Source organism: Miscanthus floridulus, chromosome 1 (assembly GCF_019320115.1).
Source record: "Miscanthus floridulus cultivar M001 chromosome 1, ASM1932011v1, whole genome shotgun sequence".
Lineage (NCBI taxonomy): Eukaryota > Viridiplantae > Streptophyta > Magnoliopsida > Poales > Poaceae > Miscanthus > Miscanthus floridulus.
The window spans coordinates 188469832-188494818 of record NC_089580.1 but is presented as its reverse complement, the minus strand read 5'-3'; the positions used below and the strand labels follow the sequence as shown (position 1 = coordinate 188494818).

Below are 24987 nucleotides of genomic sequence, written 5' to 3'. Positions count from 1 at the left end.
TAAGGTCTTACTTGAGGCGTTGATCATCGGATCATCACGTCGCCTTTGTCCAAGTCATGTCTTGAATCCTATTGAACTATAAAACAATCACTTGCAAATTCATTAGTCCAATTTGGTTGTGTTGGTCATGAAACACCAAAATCCAAATTAAATGGGCCTAGGGTCCATTTTCCTTACAATCTCCCCTTTTTTTGGTAATTGATGACAACACGACCAAAGCAAGCAAATAATAAAATTTTGAATTAAAAACCTATCTACTTGCTAGGATGCAATGTAATGGGCAAGATTATATGATGCTAAAAGATACTACTTGTAATACTACATAAAAACTCATCTTGCCCTTGCAAATGTCCCCATGTGGTATTATGGATTTAAGCCTTGCTTCCTACAAATTCTCCCCATTACATAGGCTAATCCATAATCCACCATCCTCCCTTTCTCGGACCATCATCACTTGTAGATACCACTTGTAGACCATTACCACTTGTAAATGATCTAGCTTTTGGTTCTACTTATTAATGCTTGCTTTTGGTCCTCTAAATTCTCTCCCTTTAGAATCAAACACAAAAAGGAAGACATTAGTAGCACAAGGGTGGGTGAAACTTTGTGATCCTTTGAGTGTAGAGTGAAGTAGATCACAAAATTTGACTCTCACATTATATAGACTAAGCCCCCCCTAAATATATGCATACATGTGATAGAAGGCAAAACGTATGCATAATTGGCAAGGTATTGCACAAGGGAATTTGATCTATATAATGCATTGAGAAAAGCATATAAATATCAAAATGAAATCAACATGATGATATTGGTTTAGAAATACCACATGTAGAAATCAATTTGATTTCTACCACTTGCAATTGGTGATGGATATTTGAAGTATGATGCTTAACTCTGGGGACTCCATTTTCCTTGCAATGAGACTACTACACACATGATAAGCTTGAAAAGGTGTTAGTCTTAAAGCATCCAACTTATAGAGTAACCTCCCCCTAAATTTGTGCACATAATCAAGGAATACTTGTAGGAAATATGCACATTGATTTTAGAATAAAAAATACCACTTGAAAGATGATATCATATGAATGTGAGAGTCAATTTCGAAGGCGATATTTGGGAGAGATTGTCTACAATTTAGACTTTAACACATATTAGATGAACAATCGAAAGACAAGCTATGTGTCGTGCTTCTAAACAATTTTAAACCATGTAGGATTGCTCCAAGAAATAAGAATGAAACCGAGCAAGCCTACCATAAGATATACCTAGTGTATGCATGACAAAAGATATAAGCATGCAAATGCAAACATAGGCGTGAAAAGTAACTAGATGCTTAAAGATACCAATTTATAAGAGATACCACTTGTAGGAAATGCAAATTGATACTACTTGAAGAAAATTGAACCTAGTTACCTAACATGGGAAGGAGAATTTGGGTTCATAGTATTCACTAACCCACTTGGCAATGATCTTGTCCATCATGATGCACCCCATGAAATGCACCCATACTTTGCCAAGTCTCCACATTCCCTGTTGTCCATCGGACTTCTCACTTCCATTTTGGGATCCAAACCTTCTTGGTGCTCTTCATGTTGGAGATGATTTCCTTTGGCACCCCAAAACATTTGACCCCATTGTTGGCTTGCTTGTTCACCTTGATGGCCACCACCTTGTCATTTTTCTTCTTCTTCAAGAGATAAGGTGTGGAGGCCTTCTTGGCCACCTTGTTTGTGTAGGTGTTGGAGAGCTTGTTTGTTTGCTTCTTCTCTTTCTTCTTTGCTCCTCCCCTATTCTTCACCTTGCACTCATAGGACTTATGACCTTCCTTATGGCACACGTAGCAAACCATGGGTTGTCCTTCATCAAGCTTCTTCACTCCCTTGACGGTGTTATCTTGATGAAGTTGGGCTTGCTTCGACTTGCCTTTTACTTCAGTCAAGTCCTTGGTGAGTCAAGCTACTTCTTGCTTGAGTTGCTCATTCTCTTTTACAATCTCTTATGTGCATATATCTACAATAACTTTCTCAACACAAACTTGGTTGCACAAGGATGAGTCTAAACATAAATCATTACAAAAAGTAGAGGCATCCCTTTTAAATATATTAGAACTTTTCTTTTTAGATGCCTTGGTAGGGGTTGTACTAATGGCTTTAGGATTAGCAACTTTATTAGTTAGCTCATCACAATGTTTGCACATGGTTTTCATTTTAGCAAGCAAACTTTTATAAGCATCTTGTGAGCTAGCTAATTTTTCTTTTAATTTTTTATTTTTCTTAACAAGTTGCTCGTCATTAATTATGCATGCATTTGTTGTTGCACTAGCCTTAAGTTGCTCAATTTTAGTAGATAGTTCAACATTGAGATTAGCAAAATTCTCATATTGTTCAAGCAAAGTTTTATATGCTTCTTATGAATCTAACTTTTCTTTAATCTTTCCGAGCTTCTTGTGTTGACTAGTGCAAACTTTAGCATAATTAAGATTTTGTTGTACAATTTCTTCATAAGAAGGCATTTCATCATCACTATCACTCTCACTAGAGGATGGGCTTTTGTTACCTCGTGCCATAAGGCACACATGAGAAGAGCTTGATGATGAGTGCTTGCGCTCTTGCCTCTTGTGATGATGTTCTTCTTCACTTGAAGAATCATCCCATGTCCTTATTGATGTGAAGGCTTGTTTCTTGTATGCCTTCTTCTTTGTCTTGGGTGTGGGCTTATTTGGACAAGCTTCCACAAAGTGCCCTAACTCGCCGCATCGATAGCATCCTCTCTTTCTTTGCTCATTTCTTTGATTTGTAAAAATGAGATCTTGAATTTGGATGGGCGTACCCTTGACATTGAGCTTTTGGATCATCTTCTCCACCTTGTTGATTAGCTTGATTGATTCTTCATCAAGGTCGGATGTGGAGGAGGAATATCAATCATCATCACTTGAATCTTCATCATCATCATCATCATCCTCATCTTCTTCTTCTTCTTCACTTGAGGAGCTTGAGCTTGAGCTTGCCTCAACTTGCTTGCCCTTCATCTTCTTTTTCTCGCTACATGCGAGAGCTTTGCCTTTGCTTGATGAAGAGGCTTCTTCTTGACCCATCTTGCATGATATTTCAAATGCCACTATCTTGCCAATGACTATGACTGGGGTCATGTGAAAGCTCTAGTTTGGTTTTGGTTAATTGATAAAACCCTAAGTGCTAACCTAGTTTATCAAAGTAATTATGAGATAGGTAGCACTACTCCAAGTGATGAAGCAATAGCGAAGATCATGATGATGGTGATGGCATGGTGATGATCAAATGCTTAAACTTGAAAAGAAGAAAGAGAAAAACAAAAGGCTCAAGGCAAAGGTATAAATAGTAGGAGCCATTTTATTTCGGTGATCAAGACACTTCGCGAGTATGATCACATTTAGGTTAGATAGTTGTACTATTAAGAGGGGTAAAACTCATATTGAAATGCGGTTTATCAAAGTGCCACTAGATGCTCTAACTCATTGCATATGCATTTAGGATCTAGTGGAGTTCTAATGCCCTTGAAAATGCTTGTGAAAATATGCTAACACATGTGCACAAGGTGATACACTCGGTGGTTGCCACATTTGAGCAAAGGTTAGAAACTTCACCGGTGCCCTAGACAGAAAAAACAGGGGTTCACAGAGTGATCGAACGCTGGTGGTGTAGTGACCAGACGCTGGGTTTAGAGTTTGGTCAGTAGCAGTAGTGAGCACATGTCTTGGTCTTGTGACCGGACGCTGGCGTGAAGAGTGACCGGATGTTGGTAGGGTGCATCTAGTCAGTGCTGACATACGTTGACGTGAGGTGCACAGAGGAAACGTTGAGTGACCGGACACCGGGTAAGTCTGGTCGAGCATGACCGAACGCGTCTAATCGTGAAATTTTGTGTTTGGAACCTTACTGGAAACGACCGGACGCTGGGGTCCTACGTCCGATCACTTTCTAACTGACATGCCCGGTCATCACTTGACCATTGAGATTAGGCGATCAATGTTTGAAGCTGATGACACGTGGCAAGCATTGGGTGACCGAACGCTGGGGTCCTACGTCTGGTCGAACTGACCGGAGCCTCCGGTCACCCCGAGTTGTGCCCAGTGAAGGGATACAACAACTCTATTTTGTGGGGGCTTCTATTTAAGCCCCATGGCTGACTCAAGCTCACTCTCTTGGCCATTTGCATTGACATAGCAACCTTGTGAGCTTAGCCAAAGCCCTTCCACTCATCTCCATCATTGTTTCATCATCATTGTGAGATTGGGAGAGAATCCAAGTGCATTGCTTGAGTGATTGCATCTAGTGGCACTTGGCATTTGTGTTTCGCTATGGGATTCACTTGTTACTCTTGGTGGTTGCCGCCACCTAGATGGCTTGGAGCAACGAGGATTGTTGAGCGGAGGTTGGTGATTGTCTCCGGCTCTGATCGTGGTGATTGTGAGGGGTCTTGTGCCTTCCTCGGTGGAGAGCCAAAAGGTAACTCTAGTGAATTGCTCGTGTCATTGAGTTACCTCACTTATGGGTAGGTTCTTACGGTGTCCAATTGTATGGACGAGGTTCGTACAACACCTCTTAGCCGCCGAACCACCAAGTGTTAGTCGACACAACAGGGACTAGCATGCCGGCAAGCACATGAACCTCAGGAGAAAAATTGGTTGTCTCTTGTCCTTTGGTATTCTCTCGGTGATTGATTTAGTATTCATCTTATGATTGATTCACTCCTCTACACGGCGGTATAATCACCCTACTCACTCATTTATATTCTTGCAAATTAGTTGTGGCATGCTCTTTAGTGTAATTAGAATTGAGAGCTTGCTTTGTTATTTTAAGTTCTTCTAGTGGAGCTCTTTAGAGTAGCAAGATTGAGAGCTCTTAGTGAGTAGTAACATTGCAAGTTGCGTGCCTAGTAATCATTGCAACTAGAATTATTGGATAGGTGGCTTGCAACCTTTGTAGAGCTAGAGCAAGTTTGCATTTCACTATTTGTCATACTAATCAAATTGCTCTAGTTGATTTGTAGATTTTTAAATAGGCTATTCACCCCCCCTCTAGCCATATTAGGACCTTTCATCATGGTGCTCAAGTCCTCCATGTTGTGAAGGATGGTGATAATACTTGCATATTTCTTTTATGGTAGCACGGAGATGATCTTCCTCATGATGTCCACATCATCTAGCTTTGTTAGTCCTATTGAATGGAGCTCACTGATAATTAGATTCAATCGAGAATATATATCATGAACAAGCTCATCATCATTCATTGTAAAGGAATCATAATTTTATTTAGCTAGATAATGTTTTTTCTTACGGACATTTGATGTGCCGTCATGGAGCTCTTGGAGTTTTTAACCATATTTCATGTGCCGTATTTAAAGTGAACACTTGGTTAAACACATCCATGCTAAAAGATTCAAACAAGCAATTCTTAGCTCTAGCATTGAAATGTATTCCCTTTTCTTCACTCTTTGTGGGTTTATCAGGATTCTTAATGGGTTTCATCCTATCACGAGTGATTTTCCAAACTCCCAAATCAACTGCCTCAAGGTTGCAAGCCATTCTAGCTCTATAGTAGGGGAAGTCAGTGCCGTCAAAGTGTGGAGGCCTAGAGGTATCCATCCCAACCACTCTAGATAGCGTCGGCTCTACGACGGTTAAGCCAAAGGTCTAAATTGAGCCAACCGGCTCTGATACCAATTGTAAGGGTACCGTGATGCCTAAGAGGGGGGATGAATTAGGCAACTTAATTAACTAACTCCGAAACTATTGCCTCTTTTTCTAACCATAGCAAAACCTATGCAAAGGATAAACTATCTAAATGTGTAACTACGATTTTGCTAGTGTATTGCTATCTGTACCGCAAAATGAGTAATACAATCAATGTAAATGCGGAAGTTAAAGAACAAGGTAGAGATATGTAAACTCCCATCGATAACTCTGGTATTTTTATCAAGGTATCGAGAAGTGCGCAAGCTTCCCCCTAGTCCTCGTTGGAGCCCCTCGCAAGGGCCAAGCTCCTAGTCGGGTAACTCCATGGATAGCCTCGGGCCTTCCCCACGTCACCCTAGGCATTCGGTCAGACCGAACCGATCGGTTCGGTTCCTCGGTCATTCGGTCAGTTCGGTCATCAGAAACCTGGGACCGATCGGTCTTTGCAAAAAACGAAGACCGAGGAAGTTCAGTCTCGGTTAGTTCGGTTCGGTCTCGGTCACGACCGAACTAACCGGACCTGAGTAGCAGCCACAAACAATAGCAGAATCTATAGCAATTTTCAATAGCATGCTTGCTATTTGAAGGCAAAAAAATAACAACACAATATATAAAACAAACCACACATTATTATGACAAGTTCTAGCACACAACTTTCTCAGTTCTCACAAATCACAATCACACATAATGACATAACAAAAGTACAGAACAAGAACTATGGTCAGTTCGGTCACTTCGGTTAACCGACACATATGACCGAACTTCTATCGGTTACTTCAGTTAGTTGGGAGCTAGGACCAAACTCATGATCGAACTTTTCAGTCTCGGTCTTTTCGGTCTCGGTCTCAGTCTTTTTGGTTCGGTCTTTAGTTAATTATGCCTAGGGTGATCCTCACGTGCAAGTGGGTCTTCGACGTGCCTTCCGACAAGCCTCTCCCAGATGCTCCCCACCGTCTTCACTATCAAGTTTCTGGCCAAAACACCACGGGCCTTGTCCCCTCCGGTACATGGTGGCGGCCATACTAGAAACGCAGTTGGTGTGATCTCACAAGACTTCAAGCTCCTCCGATGTACAACAATTGGTGCTCGCAAGCACCGAGTGGTAAGAGGTATGCAAACCTCACTAAACACTAGGCCTAAACCTAGAGCAAGCGCATAAGTGATGGTCTAATCAACCTAAGCACTTCGTAAAGCACCTACGCTAATCACCTAATAAAACACTAAGCACTATGCAAGTGGAGATCACTAAAATGATGTATCAACACCCTTAGTATGTTTTCTCAGCTCCACTCCTTCCAAATGGCCGGTTGGGGGTTGTATTTATAAGCCCCACTGAGAAAGTAGCCGTTGGGAATGAAATCCTGCTTTTCTGCTATTGACAGGACGCTGAAATCGTCCTGATCGGACGCGTTTTGTTGTCCAGACCGTTGGAGCCACGAACAACTGATCGGACGCTGCTAGCGTCCGATCACTTGCCACCGGACGCGTCCGGTCACAAGTTTGCTCCTCTAGAACCTCTCTGTACTCGATCGGACGCTTCTGTCCTACGTTCGGTCACTTGTTGAGTGTGTTGTCGGACTAATAAACAGTGCCATCGGTGCGTCTGGTCATTTTCTTTCAGCGTCTGGTCCAGCATCCGGTCACCTCTGTGAGCTCGTTTCTTCGCGATCTTGCGTACGGCTTGGTTCCTATCTTCATGCTTGGACTTTGTTTGATATCTTGGGTCTTCTCGTATGCTCCTAAGGTCTTGCTTGAGGTGTTGATCATCGGGTCATCACGTCGCCTTTGTCCAAGTCACGTCTTGCATCCTATTGAACTATAAAACAATCACTTGCAAATTCATTAGTCCAATTTAGTTGTGTTGGTCATCAAACACCAAAATCCAAAGTAAATGGGCCTAGGGTCCATTTTCCTTATAGATAGCCAATTCATTGAATTCTACAGTCTTGTTTTTATGCAATACAACAAAAAGGACGACGAATGTCTAGAACTGTTGAAATTAAAGAACATCAATACAGGAATGGGCCTTGAGCGTATGGCATGCATTCTTCAAAAGGTATTAGCTCCCATTATATTTTCTTAGAAAATGATTTAGGCCATACCTTTTCTCTTAAGCTATGATCTAACTAAAAAATGTTGCCATGTGTAATATAGGTTCCAAACAATTATGGCCATGTGTAATATAGGCCATACCTTTTATAGAAAAAAGGCAGCTAGCATGGCGATGGTGTCCTATGCTAAAACTGATGATGCCACCAGTGGCGGACCCAAGATTTTTGCATAGGGTATGCGTCGCAAAAAAATTCTTATATAATTTGGTAAAACCATATTATAATTCGGTAAAACGACGTCAAATCTTAATATAAATTGTTCAAATGAAATACAAATACTTCAAAATATAACAATAGGAGACTTACAATATTACTTGTTTATCCGCCGCTTTCTCAATGACATGAATGTCTCCATTATATCATCTTCATTAACTTGGAAGAAAATATCCCGCTCAATAAATGTGACTAGACAATCATCCAAAACAGTATCACCTATCTTATTCCTTGACTTTGTTTTCACTATAACCAATGCAGAAAATACCCTTTCAACACTCGCAGTTGCCACTGGTAAAAGCAATATCAATTTGAGAACCAAGTACACCATATCATACACTTTGTGCCTCTTTGTTTTAATAAGCTTAACTGAGAGATTAACAATGTTGTCTAGACCTTGGAAGCTAGCATCTTGTCGCATGTCATCAATATAATTATCAAGTTGCAATTCCAGTTTTAACAAATCATTGTTGGAGAAGTCCTTAGGATAAAATTCAGCCAATCTACGTACCTTCCGTGCATCAAAAGAAGCAAAGGAGTTGGAAGGACTGAAGGCTGACATACAAGAGAGTAGCTCCATATTGATCTCATCAAACCGATTATCAAGCTCTTGACTAATTTGATCAATGACACCAATGTATACTTCTCTTTGGAAATGGTCATCATTTGTTTGGTTTCGGGCATGAGCATACCGTGCTGATTTTCCATAAGGCACATAAGCACCATCCATAGCAGAAACTTCAACACCATGTTTAATACAAAAAAAAGTGACCTTCTAAAGAAAATTATCCCAACCATTAGACCTCAACTCCTGCATTCTGCTCTTTGCCACATTAACAAGTGAGATTGCATTAAGAATATCTTGATCCCTTCTCTGCAAGCACTTAGATAACTCATTTGTATATCCAAGAATAACATACATTAAGTGCACAAAGAAAACAAACTCAAAGGTTTCAAATGCTCCAAGCACAAAATGTATCTTTGTTCAATCTTCCTTGTATGCATTATCAGCACCAAGTTCAATGAGCACATCATGAATTGAGGAATATATAGTGATGATGCTACATATAGTTTTGTAATGAGAGCCCCACCGAGTGTCACCAGGCCTAGGCAAACCCATCTCTTGATTTAATCTACTCCCCGATTCAAGCTCACCACATTCTAGTGCTTTCTTGACATTCTCAAGCCTAGCATTTCAAAGCATATCATGATGCTCACAAGAAACCCCAACAATGTTCAACAAGATAGATACTTGATCAAAAAAAGTCTTGCAGTCAGTATTTCCTTTGGCAACAGCAACAAGAACTAGTTGGAGTTGATGTGCAAAGCAATGAATATAATAAGCGGAAGGTGATTCTTGCATGATTAAAGTTTTGAGCCCTTTAATATCTCCTTTCATATTGCTAGCCCCATCATAACCTTGACCTCTAATCTGCTGCATACTCAATCCATTACTAACAAGTAAAACTTCAATTGCTTTCTTAAGTGACAAAGAGGTAGTATCATCTACATGAACAACTCCAATAAAGTGCTCACATGGCCTTCCAAGTTTATCAACATAACGCAAGCAAAGAGCTAGTTGTTCTTTATGTGATATATCACTAGACTCATTAGCTAAAATTGCATAGGGCTCATCACCAAGTTCCTTAATTATTTTCTTTCTAGTTTCTATGGCACAATAGTGAATAATTTGCTTTTGTATCTTTGGGTTAGTCAAAGTGCAATTACCTGGTGCATTGTTCAAGACATACTTGTTCACTTGTTCACTATTTCCTGCAAGAAACTTTAAAAGTTTAATGAAGTTGCCTCTGTTGCTAGACTCTTCACTTTCATCATGTCCACAGAATGCCAATCCTTGATGCAAAAGAAACTTGATACATCTAAGTGAATATGTCAATCTTTTCTTGTAAAGACGAAGCTCCTCCTCACTCCACTTGTCAATGTTATAATTAATTGCTACCTTGGGATTCATAAAACCAATATACTTCTCTTGAGCTGCTTTATGTGCCCTAGAACCAGAATGTTTGAGAAGTGCTGTGTTTCCTATATTCCAATTATTCCATCCATCAACAATAAAAGTTTTTGACCCACTGCCCTTCTTGAACAAGTAGCATATGAAGCAAAATGCAGAATCCTTCTTGACACTACATTCAAGCCACTCATAATTATACAACCATTGTATACTGAATCGACGAGGTACGCCTCCAATGTTTCGGTATGGAAAATCATGGATATAAGGTTTGCAAGCACCTTTAGTAATATATGCTCTACGAATTGCATCTTGATCATTAACAGGATAATCTTCAATGGACAGCCTTTCACCTGGATCATATGGTAGGCGATTGATGTCATACGCCGGTGGCTTTGATGCGGGCGGTGGCGGTGATGCTAGCGGGGGCGAGGGCAAATGATCTGCAATTTCTTCAACTTGTACTCTATCTTCTTTTTTGATTCTGCTCTTCCACAGTATTTTCATCCGGAGGTGGGTCAATAGCAGTCGCCTTCTTTGCTGCTTTCTAAAAAAGGGATCGAATGTCTCCGTTTCTTTTCATAATTCAAGACTCAAGAGTTCTGGAAAAAAACACTTGCCAATTAGCAAAACTAACGATCGGAAGAAAAAACCTGGAACTGAGGAAGCACGGGGATGGACGGGGAGTATCACCTGAGGAACTGAGGAAGGACTAGTGATCACTCGATCAGTCTTGCAGGCGATGGCCAGGCCAGGCAAAGCGACGGGCGATGATCTGCTGGAGTGCTCGTAGGGCGGCGGCGGGCGCGCTGGGCACAGCACCGAGCGGTCGAGCTGGAGCCGGCGCTGGTGCACGCGAAGTCGCGAAGAGCAGTCTGGACTCTAGACTCCTGGTAGGCTGGTACGACGCGTCGTAGTCTCGTACTCGTAGACGAGGCCTGGGTCCAGCACGTAGTCATGGTAGCGCGTGCTTGCCTTCTTGGGCCGGATGTGGCCCGAGCCGTAGTCATGGGCCCCGTGACCGATCCACCTCCGGATGAAAGCAGCAAAGAAGCCGTAGTCATGGACCGCGCATGCTACCATCTGTATCTCGTAGAGCATATGTATGGTTGACGGGTGCAGTGGACTGGTGGCCCACAGGGTGGTCGGTGGACCACCCTGACCACCCACTAGGTCCGCCACTGGATGCCACAAAGACAAATCTTAAGGTGGTTTATCCAAGATGTAGTGTTTGCTTTATGACAAAAAAAGGCAGCTAGAATGGTGCGGCGTGTTTCCTGTCTGAATTACTGAACATTCTCTAGCGTTGGTTAAGCCTTTGATTTTTATCTCTAAGTTGGCCGATAATACAATTTCTAAGTTCCAATGAACTAATATAGCAGCAGCCATAATATTCCAAAAAAAAATTGACATGCATGTGACTGAAAGTATATGCCTATTTCAGTAAGCAACAGTAGTTGACCAGTCAACGAACACACACTCATAGCCTATCCAATAGATAGAAATTCATCTGGACAATTGTTTATTTTTTTTACAAATTTTGTCTTGTTTTGTATTTGAAGGAGGCCAAGGATGTGAAGATTGTCTTGGTGAATGAGACATAGGTGCCCTGGTCCAGTGATTAAGAAGCAAAGCATGGTGAGTTGGTCTCTTTTCTTTGTTGATTTGAGTGCATATATGAAAATTTTGGAGAGCAATTTAGGTTAACTTTCCATAGATCTATTTGGACAGTAATTATTTGAGTTCTGGATATTTGAAAATTTTGGAGATGCTTAGACTTGTTTCTAAGAGGTTACGAACAGCAAGTTGTTGCCTTCTGTTAAGGTTCTCTCTCAGGTTAAATGATTGCATGTTTAGCTAATTTCCTTTGTTTGCTGCCTTAGGTTCCTTCATGGTTTTTTTTGCGATTAGGTTCCTTCATGATTGTTTGCATGTCTTTCAAAAAAAAAATCATGACACTGCGGATTCAATTTTTATGATAGTACTTTCATTGTTGTAACTTGCATTCCATGAAACCTGAAGTCGACAATTAGTTTGTCCCTCATCCTGGCCATATGAGCTGTGATCCGTGATTGTTCATGAAATTGGTCAGATCAATGGCTTGCTACCTTTCATGATATTTGTAGGGACTTGATGCTTTTTTAGGGACCTACTAGCCGTGACCAGAAGATGGCCGTGATGAAATTGGTCAGATCAATGGCCTGCTAGTCGTGACCAGAAGATGGTTGTAGCAAAAGGCTGACAATCTACCATAACGATTGATCAAGTATAATAGATTGATTTAGATTTACCATATTTTTCAAATTTGTAATAATAGATTGTTTATCAAGTTAGATGAATGAATGTTTAATATGTGTTACTCTAAATGTCGCCGTAGCCTTACCACGGACAATATACTGGTTCGAGAAATCAGAACACATGTTCTGTTGGCTGCGGCGTTGCCTTCCTCGTGAAGCCAGCAGATCGAGCAAGCATGTGTAGCAGTACTACAGTACACTGCAGTGTCTCCAAACAGAATAGCCCCAAGTACGTGTAACACGACGGTTTTACAGAGAGAGAAGCGAAGCCAGGGACCAATGTATAGTTGGGTGGTACTTGGGTATGTCGAGTCGTCGATAAACTCTTAGCACGCGTGTCGCTGCACTAGCACCATTCGGGGTGGACCGGACGGGCACTGCATGCCCTCGGCACGGCAGGCTGTGCCAGACTGCCAGTAACCCACTATATAAGGCCCCGTTTAGATGCGAATTTTTTTGACTTTTGGTTACTGTAGCACTTTCATTTGTATTTGACAAAAAATGTCTAATTATAAACTATTTAGGCTTAAAAGATTCGTCTCGCCAATTACAGGTAAACTGTACAATTAGTTATTCTTTTTATCTACATTTAATACTCTATACATGTGCCGTAAGATTTAATGTGACGAGAAATCTTAAAAAATTTTAGATTTTGGGTGAAATCTAAATAGGGCCTAAATATGCCTGCTCCCACGTTCTGGCAAGCATGTACTCTACTCCCTTGGTCCTAAAGTAGAAATTATTCTCGCTCCAAAAAATATTAGCTTTTTTAAAACTTGATCAATTATATATAAAATAATATTAATATTTATAATTTATAATTAGTATCATTAGATAGATCGTTGAATATAGTTTCATAATAAATTTATTTAAAGATATAAATATTACACGTATTTTCTACAAACTTAATTAAAATTAGAAAAATTTTAACCAGCACGCATCACATAACGTCAATCTATTCTGCTACCGAGGGAGCGCTTTCTCGGCCGCGTGACTAGTGAGCTGTGCATCTCTATGGAGTGTATACCTGGAGTCGTGGACCGTAGACGGCAATGCAACCAAGTGTGTACTCCTTCTGCTTAACCAATACCGTACCAATGGCACCATCGAATATCGTACTAAACGCAGCCTTAATGAATATCGTACCAATGGCACGTTCGAGAAAAAAAAAGTATATATAGGAGTATATATATATTCCTTCCTGCCTGCTACTCGATCGATCGCGTAGCTCTCACGAGCCTATGTCTGTCTCGCTTGAGAACAAAGGTAGCTACGGTACTTGGAGTAGAGTAGCATATAGTAGTATCTCTTGAGAAACAACTGGCCGCCGTTGCTTCGCCGTTGGGAGGCCTCAGCTCGTCGTCTAGTCCCGACCCCGACCCCGACCCCGAGCGAGCTAGCGCGCCCCAGCCCGCAGCCCGCAAGTGGCCACCTGGCACGAAAAGCTTCCATGCATGGCGCCGGCCGGACGGGCAAGTACCCCTTCCAGAACCAGAACCAGAAGGCCGCAGCAGAAGTGCAGCAGGCCAGCAGGAGCGCAGAGAAAGACGTGTCGTCTGATCAAAATCCCTCCAACGCCGACGCCCTATCCCTGCCGGCTGCCGCTCCTCATGGACCTAGCTGGACCCGTTCCAGCATAGACCACCGTGAGCAAGCCGACACCGACAGTCTTTGCATTGCTTATGCTCCGTGGACGAGAGCAATGAACTCCGTCCGAGATCTGACGCTTTATACTGTACACGGCAAAAAAAAAAACTGTGCCCAATTCAGCCAGCAAATATGCACGGCACACGGCAGGATCCGAATTCCAAACCCAGTCAGGACGCCAGCTGTGCCTATAGACCCAGTGTACGCGGCACGGGTCCTGCCTGGCTCGTCATCCTCTCCAGACTCCCATCCCGTGCCCTCTTCTTTTCAGCGCGAAAGCGGGAAAAGCAGCAGCGGGGGCCGGAGGGGACAAAAGCGACGGAGAAACAGTGCTGGATCACAGGGCCCGCCCGCCCCCGTCCTGGGCCCGCGTGTCATGCTCCCTCCCCTCCACTCCCCGTCCGTCCACGGCCCGCCGGGTGGGGCCAGGCCTTGCCGTGGCCCGTGGGGAAAGAGGAACCCCAAGCGTCACGCCTGCGAGGAGGGGCCCGGCCCTCGTCCTCACCCTTGCGTACACCACAAGCGTACTTCTCGCACCTGTCGGAGATCGGCACGCACTCACCGGCGTGCGGGCCCGGTGTCCTGTGGACCCTACAGACAGAGAGCCGGATCGGGGCGCCTCTGTGAAGGAACAGAAACTCCCCGCTGTTGCTGCGGAATCACCTCCCCTTTTTCGCTTTATCCGAATCTAACGCTTCACGGTTAAACAATCGGATAAAAAAAATTGCTGCGGCCAGTACAAGTTGGTTAATCCCGTTGCTTTCAGGGGACGGAGATCCTCCAACCAGGACGTCACGGTCGATTGGACCGGTCGGGAGGATGATGATGAGTGGCGCCGCGGGAACAGGAAAGGCCTTCCTCGATCGATCAGTTCTACGACGAGCTCTGCCACGTCGGCAATCAACGTGCCAACTCAACTCACGCGCGTTCCAGTTCCAGCACTGTACTGGTAATGGGCACAACACTTGTAAGGCGTGACAGCGCTGGATGAGACATGCAAGAGAGAGAAGCTGAGCACACTCCATTTGTAGTACTAACTTGCAAGCTAAGACGGGTTACGCATGCGCCTCAAAGAAGAATCTTAGCATGTTGTTGCTTGCAAGCAAGCTACACAACACATGCCAAAAATGCAGCTGAAAAAACGAGTGCGATCCCCCCCCACCCCCCCGTGCCATTTCGCACGAACAAACCCGCTGTCAGCCTGTCAATCCAACCCATCAACTTGCCTGAAACACAGGCACGCAGCACAGCGGAAGTGGTTCGACGCACACTGCACTGCTCCGCAGCACTGCAGCTGAGCTGCCAAAGGCAATCTGTCCCACACCCACAGGCGCACGCCATCTCTTTACTGGACGCTCCGCACTTGCTCGCAAATTCTCCGTAGTACCCTACCTCTGGCCTCTGGGAATCACGGCCAGTGTACTTGAGAAGCATAAAGTTTTGTACTGCACCGGTGTTGTCATGCACCTGTCCGTTTGATTGCTGTGTTTTTCTCTCACGATAAAACAAACTTTAGCTAATTTATAAGTCACGAAAACGATCCAGCGAATAAAGTGACGATGGTTATGACTATCATGGTAACAAGTCCATGATTTGGTAGTGATAAGGAGCATTAATAACCATGCTCTTTTGGGTGCAGTGCAGTGCAGTGCGCTGCCGTAAAAAAGTGATGCTACTGTACTGGTTTTCCTTGCATTCCCTCTCGTACTTGCCAGCAGGCAGGCGGCAGTAAACTATTGCGGCGGTGTAGTTATGCGCCTGCTACTCCTAATCAAGGTTGCTCCCGTAATTCAATTTGTTTGATTGACTATTTGGTGCCATCGCATGTGGAGGATTTTTTTTTCTTTAAATTTCTGCACGGTCGATAGCCACGCTATGCAGCACAAGACCATTCAAAATTATACGTGCCAGCTTACATCTTGCATCGTTGGATTTTTATAGACAAACGAGAGATATAAACGAAGATACCAATGCCATCTTTCGCCCTGAATCAGTTAGCTAAACTACTGGTGCATTTACTTTTGCATTTACAATATAAAAAAATTGGTGCATTTACGGAACAGTTTTGCTTAGCTCAATTACCCCTACGCTAACTGCAGTGAAAGGTTAGCGAGCCCTACATTTTGACATCCTCGAACAATCCAAATGTTTCTTTTTCTTGTATTATTTTTTTTAGAAAAACATAAATATTGCATGGGCAAAATATTTTAGCTGATCTATGATCCATCATTATATAAGTATATATAGATGGAGCATTTTTTTTTGCGAGAGGGAGTATTTTACCTCTGTAACTGCAAGTCATAGGGTATTTTTTGGCATGAGCCTGAAATCGTCCAGATTTATCTTTAGAGTTATATAATTTACTTTTGCATATTTGTTCTTGGAAAAATATAGATGGCTGAACCAGAAAAATTTTGGTCAATAGACTTACAGAAAATCAGCAAACTGATAAAAAGAAATGGCAAAAATGTACTATCTGGATTCTTTATATTTTGGTGATACTAGTTCAGTAAACCGAAACAAAATACGTACGTAGAAAAAAAACACTTCTCATCTCAATTCTCTTAAACCTGTCCCCACTGTGGCACCATCTGCCTGCCATTCCCACTCCTGGTATCCTATGATATCAGCCAAAGCTCTGAACTCCTCCATTCCAGTTCTTCTCCACCTCGTCCTCCTCCTGCTCCTGCTCCTGCCTGCTCGCCCGCCCCCCAAATTCACCTCGGCCACCCTCCACCACCTCGTCGGCGCGGGCAGCGGTTCATCTCGTCGTCCTCCTACCTGACGACGTCGCTGTTCGCGCTCTCGCCGCGTGCCGCGCACCCATTCCTCGCCTCGCCCTCGTCTCCCGCGAGTTCCACGCCCTCTGTGCCGCCACCCCCACCCGGAGGCCGGAGCCACTCCTCGCCGCGCGCCGCACCCTCCGCATCTCCCTCCGCGGAAGCACGCCACCTCGACTCCTTCTCTTGCTTGCAGTCATTGCTCACCCCCGTCTTCACCCCACTGCTGGTATTGGAGGTGGAGATCTGCCCCGACTTGCATTTTGTTAGTATTTTGTTTGGTAATTACTTAGCCCTAGCTTTGCTTCGTTCTTTTGTTCTTGTCTGAGTCTCCGCTTTCTCTGATGTGAGCAAACCAAACTCTCGGGGATGGAAACTACAATCTTTCCGTTTTTCCTGCGATTTGGTTGCTAGTAATGGAGTATCAATGCCAGTCTGTTTTTATTTTATTTTTTGGCGGTTCAACTTAACCGTCATGTCCCCTCCTTTTGTGGGTTGCCCATTCATTCGTGCACTGTGTTCCTAGTCCTCCGCTTTGGCGAATGCGCATTGTACCAGTGGTGCCGAAATGGGCCGCCTTTGTTACATCATTTTGGGGTACGATGATAATTTGGCTGGCGTCTTATTCATTAATGCTAATGACAGGTTGCAAAGTAATGCGTCTATGATGTATCCTTTATAATCATTCAGTAAGCAAGATCTGTAGTATTGCTTAACATTTTTGCTGCGCACTGGTTCAGTTTAGAGGTTTCAGCATGCAAATTTCACAGTCCGTACAATCACTATACTGTCTTATGCTACAGCTAACAACCTATTCCTGCTTTGATTTCATCAAAATGAAATGTTATAGAGCAATGCCAGCACTTGATACGAATCGGATTTTTTCTGATTTCTACTTTCATGGTGGGACGAAGTTTAACACAACTTTGATTGGTTGATTTCTGTTAGGTTCATGTTTCATCATAAGGAATGAACAACAGTCGACAAATGGAACTCCACTACATAAACACTGGATTTCCATACACAATCACAGAGAGCTTCATGGATTTCTTTGAGGGTCTCACTTATGCTCATGCTGACTTTGCTCTTATGGATGGCTTTCAGGATCAGGTATGCAAAACGTTACTGCCATGTTTCTCAAATAATCTTGTACAGCAGACATCGACCCCAACATTACTGTAAAATTTTTATTTTGTTACCCTGTGTTTTGCCACACCTATGCAATTACTTTTGGCATGGCACTGAACTCTCAGGAAGGAAAAAAAAAGGCTAAATCCAGATGGCTGTAATTGACTGCCTCAGCTTACAATCTTATTTCCTTATCATTGGCTGCTTTGATTCACAATGATTTGCCACTACTGTGCAGGGTAATCCGTACTGGGCAATGATGCATACAAACTCATACAAGTATGGATACTCTGGTCCTGGGAACTATTACAGCTATGCTCATGTCTATGACATAGACGACTACATGCATAGAGCTGATGGTGGGTGCAGAGTATGGGATAACACTACACCTGCAAACAGTGTGGACTCTGCCAATGTTGTCCTGCAGGGCAGTGAAGCTCCCCGCACAACTGCAAATACTACTACCGATGAATGTAAGTTCGAAAATACAAAAACACAAGTCCTGAAAATTACATAGTTTTGGGAAATATTGCTAATCTCTGGTTAAATTGCTAAGGATGTACTGTGATACACTCAATTTTATCACTATCACTTCCTTTGCTATCAATGTACTTTGGGCTTAAATAGTGAAAAGGTTATTTTTGAGGGTTTCATATCAGATGGTGGGCGAAGAATATGGGATAACACCACACATTCTTTCACCTGGGAATTAAACTTTACTCTCATTAATCTGCATTTCTATTGCAACTGGACACATATGTGAAGTAGAGTTGTCATGAGTAATGTTTGCGATCAAGGTAGTTTTACATCTAAATTGCATTATGAGCCTATAATACTCCCATTGAAGTTTCCTTTCTAAGAGGACCGGTAAACAAATATGCATGGTTGTATAACCATGCAACTCTAGTGTCTCTGTCTATATGAAGGCATTCTTCATTCGCTCCCAGGGTGTCTGACAAGAAAAGTTTTGTAGTGTATGGCCATCAGTTACTGCTGTTATCTGATTAGGCTCCATTTGTTGTCTCTTTATTAGATTTTTGGTTGTAAAATAGACAACCTTGGACATTATACTGATAAGAGAGTAGACGTCCCAATTGTTTGAAGTTTTAACCATACTTTGTACATGTCGGAACCATCTGATAATTTGATTTTTGTTTTTTTTAAGTTATGACAAGCTTAGGGAAATGCAAGGAATGCATAAAGCGAGACCTGTTTGTGAATTTGATTGTTACATTAACATTCACTAACAAGTCATAAGATTAAATCCTTTTTCCTTGAAGTCAGGCAGTCCAACTTTCAACTTCTCAGAATCATCTTTGGTTTTGCACAACCTTTTTGACAATGTAATCTACTAATCCATCTTTACCTGGCACTCTGATGTTGTTCTTTTTACAGGCATCCAACAGGTACACCAAAGTCCGGGTAGTTCTCAGGTAAATGATAATTTTGAGCATGGTTATCTTTGACCTAATATGCCCCTTCTCCTGCAAGACACACACAGACACACACAGTATGAATTCCTCTTCTCCTATTGCTGTTATTCATGTCTCCGATTCAAAGTCAATCTATATGTCCAGCGTGCCTGAAAAAAGGTGTTTATATTTTTCGGGTATAGATGCCATAAAAGTTGTCTCCGGTAGCTAATAAATCTGACAATATAACATGCCTATTGTATTGTTTGTTGCTTCTATTAATTTTACGTTCCACATTGTATATATTACAATTATGCATTCAACTCAACATATCATGTGATGTTCAGTTATTGTTCATTCATAAGCACTAAAACATGCTTGCTGCAGTTTCTTGTCCATATGTTTTGTGAGATCACATTTATGTTGTCTGCTGTGGATGGACATGCTTTCCAGTTGCTTCACTGAAAATCGTTATTATGTTTGTAGGTTGTTTGGCAAGACAACATTGACCCTGACAACATGACATATGAGGTTAGTGACTTCCCTGCACCAAGCTTTTGTCCATGGTATTGTGATGGTTATGTAAGGTAAAACAGACACTTCAAATATGTATTGTTGTACTTATTGCTTGTACTTTAAACGTGTACTCTTAGGTACATAGGCAAGAGACTGCATAGATTATACCATGCATTATTGTATTAGTCCAAGAGTGTACCATGAGCAAGTTATAATCAAATTCTCCAAATGGAGAATGGCTCCTCACTGCACTGCCAACCACTTCGTTTTCTTAATTGCTTACGGAGGTCGCCTTTTGACAAAGTTACTTTAGCCATTGCAAATCACATCATATGTACCCCCTTGCTAGCTAATGTCACTGTTAGCTATTTTCAAGTTCAGTGGGATCACCAGTTTATGAACTTTTTTTCTTTTCGGATGAAGTTTTTGCTTGACCTAGAATTAGGTGTTGATTGTGCCAATAAACAATAATTTCCTTTGCGTATGCATTGTATGGGGCTTTCTCCTTTATAACTCAAATAAGAGTGGATGGGAGTTATATGGATGGTTACGAACCAGTAGTTGCAAATCTGTTATTTATATGTGGAAATATGAAACAAAGCAATGTCTAGTAGCCAGTATGGCTGTATGTGACATGATCCCTGGCTGGTCTATTGTTATGGTGGGGGACTTCCCCAAACCCTCTTCATTGCTTAACATTTAAGGTGAAAAAAAAATATTTTTTGTTTTTAATTGAACAATCATGTCTTTTTTGGTTCGTTTATCTGAAAAACTCCTTGTCAGGATTGCCAAAATGTGTTGCTTCTCTTTGTTCATGCAATGGAACAGTTGATATAACAGTATGGTGTCAATGGTTGAGCTATATTTCTGCTAACCGTTCTTTTTTGCTAAGTTCTTCAAGTATTTCATTTCTAGTGTACATATATCAATTTTGTTCTCTCGTTTGATTACTTCAAAAATTCCATAACTAACAAGTTTTGTTGACAGGAACTGTTGGATTTGGGTGAGGTAGTTGGAACCCAGAGCCGTGGTATCTCCCAAGAACGCATTTCGTCGCTTCCTGTCACGAAGTACAAGTGTGGTTTCTTTTCAAGGAAGAAAACACGGCGTGAAAGGTCAGATTATAATATGCTGCATCATTATATGTTTGATGTAAAAATATGATCCTTGCTTATCATAGTGGAGCAGTGTATGCAATTATTTGCAACAACTTTGTACGGCTTCTTCAATGGACATGAAGTTAACCGCAGGACTTTCCTTTGGGTGTCAGTTGTGTGATTTGCCAAATGGAGTACAGGAGAGGAAATTTGCAGATGACACTTCCATGCAAGCATGTATACCATGCCAGCTGCGTGACAAGATGGCTTAGCATAAACAAGGTCAGCAACCAAATATTGGCGAGACGCCTACTTTTAATTTCTTTCCTGTGCTTCTTTCGCTTAATGAAAGTACATTTCTTTCGCAGGTATGCCCTGTTTGCTTTGCTGAAGTTCCTGGCGACGAACCTAAGAGGCAATGAGTTATCAGTTATGAGGCCGCTATGAAGTCGTTGCGCTTTGAAGCTGAGTAGTGAGTACTGCCCGCAATTGATGCATGATTTCTGCTTGAAGGCAGCTTATTGTCCCTTCTTTAGAATTGTGTATTAGCACCATATTACCAAATATAGGTTATTATCAGATGTATTTAGTGTTTGGTTCAGCGTTTTGTAACGTAATCAAATCAGGGGGAAAGAGGTACCGTTACTTGTGTTTGGTTGGACGAGGCCCACAATGCAACCTTTTATAACTAATAATTAGATTAGAGGCTCCACCTCTACGTTATTAAAATCCTAAATCCTCCCGAGATGCTTTAGAGAAAAAGTGTAAAAATTTCAAAAATTATTATCGACCATTGCCATTATTAAAAATAAATAATAATTTAGTAAAATCATCATTATATCTATATGTTTTATCAAAATTTATCCACCATTGCCATTATTAAAAATAAATAAAATATAATCCTTCAGAATCGTGTCTAAATTAATCATCCATGCCATTATGAAAGATAATTTAAAATAATCGTATTGAAAAATGTTGTTGATCACTTTAATGCCACAAGCACTACGTCGCATGATAGACATTTTTTATATGACTATGATTTTTATGTTTGAATAAATTTAGATTTAAATTGTCTTATTTGAAATCATAAATTTGAATACAGTTCATTTCAATTTTTTATAAACATTTTAAGGCTTGTTTGGAGAGACTTCTTCTGGCGTCTTCAAAACTGTAGCGTGGTCAGCCGGAGCCCCAAAACTACAGTTCTTCTAGCTCCACCCTTTTATAGTTTTTTTTATCGGAGCCGTTTCCCCTCTCTACAATATTGAACAGTGCGCAACAGTGATTTGGTGGACAGCCAGCGGCTGGGAGCGCAACCAAACGGGTCGTAAGTTTGATACGAATGATATACATAAAAATTATATTAAAATCTGACAAAATGAAATACGGGCTCTTAGTGAAGTTGGATGCTAAAAATAGAACCCCAGAATGTAGGAGAGCCATCCTTAGAAAGTTTTTTTTTGGGGGGGGGGGGGGGGGGGGGGGGGGGGGGGGGGCACTGTTGAAGATGCTATAAAGTTTTTTTTAAGCAAGATGCTATAAAGTTTTGATGGAGAAATTTCCTTCTTTTTTTTTTGAGTGAATTGAGGGAGAGATTTCGTCTATCTTTAAAAACAGAATAGGGCCAAATCCATCCTACTCACTGGATCATTAACTAACGACTAGCCCACCCAAATATGGGCTGAAAAAGGCCCCAAAACATGTGAGCTCCAGAAGCAACAATAGGTCGAACCGTCGAAGGGAACGAAGACGAGCACGCTCAAGCGGCCGCACTATATATGGCCATCGGGCCAGCCCGGCACGCCCCGGCCCGGGCACGGGCTAGGCATGGCCCGTAACTTCTCGGGCCGGCACGGCACGTCGTGCCTACGGGCCATGCCGGTACGAGTCTCGTGCCTGGCATTCGGCCCAAGCGCGGGTCTGCGGGCTGATTTTCGGGCCGTGCCAGCCCGATCAGCCCGGCGAAAATATCGGGTCGTGCCAGCACACAGCCCGCAATTCTGCAAACACACCGGCAAATTTAGCTCTAACTTCAGTTTTCAAATTTGGAATCAAATTTCACAGAAAACATAAAGGATAAAGATCACAGATTTACAATCACAACTCACAATCACAAGTTCACAACTAGACCGGATTCAAAGATAACAATTAACAACTAGACCATTGACCAGTGACCAGTCACAACTCATAAGTTTGAAGTATCTTAACAGATTCACAACTCACAATCACAAAATAACAATGCACAAACAAGACTTAAAAAGATAATTGAGCTGTGTGCAATGCAACCTCATTAAAAACCTTTCTAGATAAAACTCACCCTTGTGAGAAACCCTAGAAAGAAAAAAGAGTGTAGCACAGTTCTTATAATAATAAGTTCAAAGTTCAGATATAAATGTCACTCTCAGTTTCATCTCAACTCTCATCTCTCATCTCTCCTCTCAATCTCAAGTTCTCAACTCACTCTCATCTCTTATCTCTCATCTCTCAACTCTCTCAGAACAGAGAACACTAAGTACCAGTAGAAGTAGATGCAGAAGCCACTGATGTACCAGCCGAAGGAGCCCCAAATGCACTCTGAATTTCTTTATCAAGATATTGATGCTCGAAGTAGCTTGCCAACTCTTGGTTGTCTGTTGAATGTTGCAGTCTTCGTTCTCCCAACTCCCAATCCTTAATGCAAGCAAGCATCTCCACATGTTCTGGCAACAAGTGTTGGCGCCGCTCTTCAAGTATCCTTCCTATCAAGCTGAAGCATGATTCTGAAGACACAGTAGACACTGGAACAGACATTATATCTTTTACCATTATAGATAAAACAGGAAAGGTTAGTTTGTGGTCACGCCACTAGAGAAACAAATCAAAGTCATTTTCATATGCAGTGACATTGTCACTGTCCAGGTAAGCTGTGAGCTCACAACCAACAGATGCAGCAGATGAAGTTGGGGTAGGGGATGGACCAATAACACCAGAGGCTCCAGAGCCGCCAAATATTCTTCCCCAAGCCTATTTTCTCTTACCAATTTGGCCTGCAGGATGTGTAACCCTTCTATTCTTAGCTGCACCAAACTTGTTGTCATACTTGGCGAATAACTTATAAAGTTCAGTTTTAACAGAAACATAATATGAATTGTAATCAACACCAAGGTTTTCTTTTAGAATTACCAGGACACTAAACAGACCTCTCATCTTAGCTCTTGGATCAAGAATGAAAGCAAATGAATACAACAGAGGTATATTTTCCCAGTATTTAAGAAATTTTAGTTTCATCGGATACACAAAAGCTATCAGATTTTGATCATTTTCACTTTCATGCAAATGAGCAGAAAATCTCAAGCAGATGATGCAAAACAAGAGGGCTAGTTGGATAGTACACACCAGAAAGAACAACAGTTGATTCATAAAATACTTCCAGAAATTCCAATACCTTTGCAGCTATATGCCAATGTCTTGGAGTTAACAATTCAGCCCCAAAATTAGCATTAATGAACACAGAAAAAACTTCCTTATATGGCAGCAGGTGTTTAAGCATAAGATATGTAGCATTCCATCTAACATCCATATCCAAACCAAACTTACTAGGTCTTAAACCTTGAGTATTGCAGTAGTTCTTAAACATGGCAATTCTATTATTAGAAGAATTCAAGAAGTTAATAGCAGTTTTAAAATCTTCTGTGTAAGGTTTGAACCTCTTTAAACTAGATTTAACAATCAAATTTATGATATGACAAGCACAACGTTGATGAACAAGGTGATAAGTTCTTTTATTAGGATCAGAAGGTGTAGGGGCTAGATCAGAACCCAAGTATCCTGCAAACAAAGGTGTTAATGTTTTCATTGCATTTGCATTAAAAGAAGATGCTAGGGTTAGGGTTAGGGTTTACCTGCGCAACCGGAGCCCGGTGCCGGAGAAGTCGACGACCCCCGTAGAGAAGACGACAGACTGTTAGCAAGGACGGCGAGCGGCGGAGGAGGGATGACACTGACAGGAACACGAACTCACATATCACCAAGAGGGGAAGGGAGAGGGGGAGAGGAAGGAGATCAGGGAGGAGAAGGGAAAGGCTGGCCGACGGCGAAAGACAGATCAAGGTCACCAGAGTCGAT

The 24987-nt window shown here is 42.0% G+C and overlaps 2 protein-coding genes across 4 annotated transcripts; one reads left to right on the top strand and one right to left on the bottom strand.

Annotated features, from left to right (window-relative positions):
• Positions 1-8134: 8134 nt before the first annotated feature.
• LOC136468550 (uncharacterized) lies at positions 8135-10513 on the bottom strand. Its single transcript, XM_066467078.1, has 2 exons — positions 9766-10513; positions 8135-8775 (listed from the first exon to the last, which is right to left on the bottom strand). Exons 1-2 carry the CDS (start codon positions 10511-10513, stop codon positions 8135-8137), a joined length of 1389 nt encoding a protein of 462 aa, XP_066323175.1.
• Positions 10514-16585: 6072 nt separating this feature from the next.
• On the top strand, positions 16586-21597 carry LOC136506011 (E3 ubiquitin-protein ligase BIG BROTHER-like). 3 transcript variants are annotated; one of them, XM_066501153.1, is made up of 8 exons: positions 16586-16959; positions 17679-17840; positions 18097-18331; positions 19254-19291; positions 19757-19801; positions 20774-20901; positions 21057-21165; positions 21252-21597. In XM_066501153.1, exons 2-8 carry the CDS (start codon positions 17700-17702, stop codon positions 21303-21305), a joined length of 750 nt encoding a protein of 249 aa, XP_066357250.1. In that variant the 5' UTR covers positions 16586-16959; positions 17679-17699; the 3' UTR covers positions 21306-21597. The 3 variants fall into 3 exon arrangements, with proteins under 3 accessions (XP_066357250.1, XP_066357242.1, XP_066357236.1); XM_066501145.1 differs by having other exon boundaries at positions 16586-17011; XM_066501139.1 differs by having other exon boundaries at positions 16586-16968; positions 21252-21596.
• Positions 21598-24987: the final 3390 nt, after the last annotated feature.

What these genes read in the sequence shown, in the direction of transcription:
- LOC136468550 (XM_066467078.1), bottom strand. Translation starts at nt 10,513, where the DNA reads ATGAAAATACTGTGGAAGAGCAGAATCAAAAAAGAAGATAGAGTACAA. An exon ending in TGTCTTGAACAATGCACCAG is followed by an intron (nt 8,776 to 9,765) that starts GTAATTGCACTT and finishes ATGGTGTTGAAG; the next exon opens with TTTCTGCTATGGATGGTGCT.
- LOC136506011 (XM_066501153.1), top strand. Translation starts at nt 17,700, where the DNA reads ATGAACAACAGTCGACAAATGGAACTCCACTACATAAACACTGGATTT. An exon ending in AAAGTCCGGGTAGTTCTCAG is followed by an intron (nt 19,292 to 19,756) that starts GTAAATGATAAT and finishes TTATGTTTGTAG; the next exon opens with GTTGTTTGGCAAGACAACAT. An exon ending in AAGAAAACACGGCGTGAAAG is followed by an intron (nt 20,902 to 21,056) that starts GTCAGATTATAA and finishes TTTGGGTGTCAG; the next exon opens with TTGTGTGATTTGCCAAATGG.